Below are 5,072 nucleotides of genomic sequence, written 5' to 3'. Positions count from 1 at the left end.
CTTCCCTTGATTCTGCTGTCAACACCAAACCATCATTACTTCAAGGAAAATGGAATAAGAATTCTCTATTCAATTTAATGCATGATTTTGAAAAAAAAAAAAAAAAAAAAAAGTGGAGGGAGGGAGACAAGAGACACGAAGATCTTTGCAGGTGATTATGTCATAAGTAAATTGAATACAGTAAAGGTTCTGGTTATAAAAGTGAAAATGAGACTGGTAATTTACATAATATTTAGTGTCATGTCCTCTTGAGATACCCAATCTAACATAGTGACTGTAATTTACATGATATTTAGTGTCATGTCCTCTTGAGATACCCAATCTAACTGGTGAGAAGAAACATAAGATGAGACAGCATTTAATTTCAGTTATTGCCCAAGCTTGACTTATTTATTGAACATCATTGGATGCAGAGATTTTTTTTCCTTGGTGTGATTGTACAGGCAAGAGGAATTACTAACTACTTAATGACAATGATATTAATAGCTTGTGGATAAAAGAAAAAGAACTTTGGCACCTAGCGCAATAACACAACATTTCCTAGCGCGTAAACCTGCCAGTAGGCGCACTGAGCCGTCCTAATCTTCCGTCACTTACAGTACTTCATACAGAGAAACTGAAGCGATAGAGGGCAGCGTGATACCCGCCATCATAACAAATACAATTTTACACTGCTGGTGAAACTTTCGTGGTCGTATTCGAATTGGGAGATTTTGTAGCTGTTTTGTCTGCCTCCTCTACTCAAGAGAAAATAGAGTACAAGCAACACCCGCTTAACGAAGGGGTTACATTCCTAAAAACCCTTCATTAAGCGAACCGATTATAACAAGTTTAACCCCTGACTTGAACCTCCATTGAGAGTAAACAAAGCGAGAGTGCATCATAGTACAGTGAAAGGTTTAATGAAGGTAAAAATTATGAAGTTAAACATTTAGGCAGTTTAATTTAAGTCATTATAATGTACACTAATGTATGTATGTACGTAACTTTATAATGTTGATGATCTTAAATTTATGAAGGGAAGGAGAGTGAAATTGGAAAGACACTAACCGGCAACTTGTGGAATGTAAACAAAGGGCATCATTGTATCACATACAAAACTTATGTACCACATTTCCACAAGGCTTTCCATTTTATCCATTGTAGAGTCATGAGTTCAGGTGGTTCTTTTAGCTTGCAAGGAAGATACGGTCTCAACAGCCTTGTTAATAGAGTCTGCTGACTTGAAAATAGTAGAGACAGTAGATGGAGTCAAGATGGTGGTGAGCAATACTATTAGTTTTCTCGCCTCTTGTGTCTGTGAATAATATCTAGCTTCACTTCGAGAGTAAGAGACTTCCTCGTCTTCTTAGCAACGCTAGGCGACATTGCAGGGCGTTTTAGTGGTAAGTTGAGGGAAGACAAGCTACTGCTGACGCTGTTATTGTTTGGAACCGGGGGAGTGAGTGGTGCACGTGTTGTCCACGAGAGGTGCTGGTGTATTCAAAAGCATGTTGGCTTGCATGATATGGCGGGGCTTTCAAACTTGGAAAAAATTACCTGGATAAAACTTCGTTAAAGCGACTTTGGTGTTCGTTAAACAAGCAGATGGTAGTAAATGAAACCTTCGTTGTAGCGAAATTTCATTGTGTGAACCTTCGTTAAACGGGGGTTGCCTGTATTGGATGATCTATTTATTCATTGTAGTTGATGGGCTACTTTCCTCAAATTAGATGTACCATCAAATAGTAATGGTATATAATTTCAGGATCCAGTGTTGTTCAGTGGAACACTGCGCATGAACCTGGACCCTTTCAACTATCATAGTGATGAGAAGGTTTGGTCTGCTCTTGAGCATGCACACTTGAAGAATTTTGTGTCCACGCTCTCTTCTGGCCTTCAGCATTCAATCTCAGAAGGGGGAGACAATCTCAGGTAAGAGTACAAATTTAGTGGTCCTCGGTGACTGCCACCACTGCTAGCTAAACAAAACATGCTATATAATGTTTGTGCAACTAGCTGATTAATTTAGAAATACAATCATAATCTAAATAAGCATTCACTGGTGCCTTTGTGACTAACATTAATGTTTTCATATTTGTTATATGGTGGCTAAGCCTAGTGCTACAATGTGAACAACTCACTTTGAAAAACAAACATACCATATATTGTGGCTTATAAGTCAGTCTGACACATTAATCGACTTCTATAATTTGATCCTAAAATGTTGTACTATAAGTTTACCTTTCAAATAAGTCGACCCCCTAAACTTACTTAGCCTGACCCAATGTTACCCGAGTCACTAAGTATTGGATCATGAATTAAGGTTTATCTACACTAAAATAACTAAAACAATTCAAACAAATTGAAAACACCACCAACTTCAAGCATTTCAACATAAATAAGCTGTCAGTTTTTAGTTTTTTCATTGCTTATCTGTTTCACCACTATATCAAACAAATATTTACTTTTTAACCTCTTCAGTCCTGGGATGCATTTTTACCATGAGTTTTGGGTGCCATTAGACAATTTTATTTGCATTAAGAAGGGTCTATGGAGGGTAGAAGATTAATGTCTAGTTTTCACTTTTTAAATCCCCTCATAAGTTTATGAAGCTGTATAAAATCACCAAATAGTAAGCAGAATAAATACAAAAATGTGTCATGGTACAAAAGTGGTTAAAACCCTAATGGTAAGCGTCCAACCATCTCTAGTCCATCTTCAAACTTTAGAACAAAAGAAACAAGTAACTGCTACTCATGGGGACTGCACATACTCCCAAAAGGAATATGTCCAAAGATGATGTGAATATTTCATAGGCAAGGGACTCAGGGAAGCCAAATAGGACTCTTGGCTTAGGGAGATGGCCTCTTCCTCTGCCATGCTGTGCAGGAAGCTGACCCTCTGTAGTAAGTAGGAACAACAATGTACCTACATAAATACCGTAGTTTATTACTATAAAATATTTTATTAACACAAAAGCTAAAAATATAATTCCTGAAATAATCTAAAATTATTAAGAACATAAAATGATATTTAAATGGAACCTAAACAGCTATTCAAATGGAATGCTTGTCACTAGATGGCAGCACTGAGCAATCAACCATTTTTAGCTTTTGTATTAATAAAATATTCTGTAGTAATAAACTGCTGTATTGTGTAGGTACATTGTTGTTCCTACTTATTACAGAGTGTCAGTATGTACAGTCCTTATGAGTAGCAGTCTCCGGTTTTTTCTGTGTTTTAGTAGAATATTAAGTGTAAACACAGCCCTTAGGCCAAATTCTGTAGCAGTTTTCTGGTATCCTGATGTTACTGAAGCAAATACATTTAGAGCTTGCTATTTTGTATTTGCCCTATAAGTCAAATCCTAGTTTTGACCATAAAAAGATTACCTTAGAAACTCAACTTGTTGGTCGCAATATACAGTAGCTGTGTAACAATGATTAACTGTGTGCTCTTGTTGATGTTTCAGTGTGGGTCAGAGACAACTTGTATGCCTGGCCAGGGCTTTACTGCGCAAGACCCGTGTGCTGGTTCTGGACGAGGCTACAGCTGCTGTTGATCTGGAAACTGATGACCTCATTCAGCAGACCATTCGCCAGAAGTTTGTGGGCTGCACGGTTTTGACGATTGCACATCGTCTCAATACCATCATGGACTATTCCAAGTAGGTGTAATTCACATAACTCATATCATTTACCTACTGTACCTCATCCCCACAAATAGAAACAAAGAAATGCATCATATAAGAAGTCTTGGTTGTGTGGAAGTTGCTTTTTAAAAACTGGTAATTGTTTTCAACATAACATATTCATTATTTACCATTCTTTCAGAGTCATGGTTCTTGACAAGGGAGAAATAAAAGAATTTGAGTCACCAGGTACTCTTCTTAAGAATAAGAATTCTATATTCCATGGAATGGCTAAGGATGCTGGATTAGTCTGATGGTAACTATGTCCATGATTTTTTTAGGTATTTGTTTTATAATTATTAGGTTAGTTTTAATATTTGTAATATGTGTGTTTAATTATAATTGTTCCTGATATGAGAGGAAATGTTTGTGAAAGTTATGCTACAACATAGCATTGCTCCAGGTTATGAAATTTGTGTTTGTGTGTATCCCTGCACATATCCCTGTATTTGTGAGTGAGTAAAGATTGATCTTCCCTCTAATCTCAAGTGGCCTAGATGCTAAGATGTTGGAGAATGCTTGTGAATGTGATTGTGTGTCAGTGTGTGCTTGTGGTCACATTTTCTCAGCCGTCTTCCTTTGTAATGAATATTACCTTAATACATTCAAATTTTGTCTTAACGCAACAAAAGTGAAGACATGATATTCATAAATTTTGCAGGCAGATACTGAAGTGGGCTTTCATTAAAGTTATTGGAAAAATTCATTCATATATATAGAATACAATGATAGACTTAATCCATGAATACTTCTTGAGTGTCACACATATATATATATATATATATATATATATATATATATATATATATATATATATATATATATATATATATATATATATATATATATATATATATGTATCAGTTGTTTGTTCAAAAACAGTGTGTGTGTGTGTGGGGGGGATGTATATACAGACAATAGCCTTAGAACTGGTAGATGATTTTTATCTAATCGGCAATATGCTAAAGTCAAATTCATGATAAGTCTTCTACTGTGGATACTATCCCCAATGATGGACTTACATGCCCACTTTGAATATCACTGTAATTAGAATTATCCTTGCCTTTATAGCATAATGGAAACTCAGAGAAATTTATCTGAAGGGATCAAATTGTTAACAGAATTCTCATAGAAAATTAGTTGAATATTTCATCAATTGTTTCAAAATTATCAGCAATTGTTCAGGATCCTTATTGATTTACTGTTCTATTAGTACACACACACACACACACACACACACATGGAATAGTTTAGACATGGAAGTGGTCAACACATGATTTTAAGAAAAGCTGGACATTAATAGATATGGAGACGGGACAACACGAGCATAGCTCTTTTCCCGTATGTTACAATTAGGTAAATACAATTAGGTAAATACACACACACACACACACACACA

General features: G+C 35.8%; 1 protein-coding gene across 6 annotated transcripts in view; it reads left to right on the top strand.

Annotated features, from left to right (window-relative positions):
* Nucleotides 1-4,463, top strand: part of LOC123499699 (multidrug resistance-associated protein 1-like) — a 48,410-nt gene extending 43,947 nt beyond the window's left edge. For 2 of the 6 annotated variants that reach the window (XM_045248094.1, XM_045248093.1), the window contains exons 30-32: nucleotides 1,748-1,914; nucleotides 3,455-3,649; nucleotides 3,816-4,463. In XM_045248094.1, coding sequence (XP_045104029.1) covers nucleotides 1,748-1,914; nucleotides 3,455-3,649; nucleotides 3,816-3,927 — 474 coding nt within the window. In that variant the 3' untranslated portion in view covers nucleotides 3,928-4,463. Of the gene's footprint in view, nucleotides 829-1,747; nucleotides 1,915-3,454; nucleotides 3,650-3,815 lie in introns of those variants that run through there. The other 4 variants (XM_045248095.1, XM_045248096.1, XR_006673065.1 and 1 more) reach the window with 3 other exon arrangements.
* Nucleotides 4,464-5,072: the final 609 nt, after the last annotated feature.

This window comes from Portunus trituberculatus, chromosome 50 (genome assembly GCF_017591435.1).
Source record: "Portunus trituberculatus isolate SZX2019 chromosome 50, ASM1759143v1, whole genome shotgun sequence".
NCBI lineage: Eukaryota > Metazoa > Arthropoda > Malacostraca > Decapoda > Portunidae > Portunus > Portunus trituberculatus.
The sequence above is the reverse complement of the archived record's forward strand: the minus strand, read 5'-3'. Positions and strand labels throughout refer to the sequence as shown.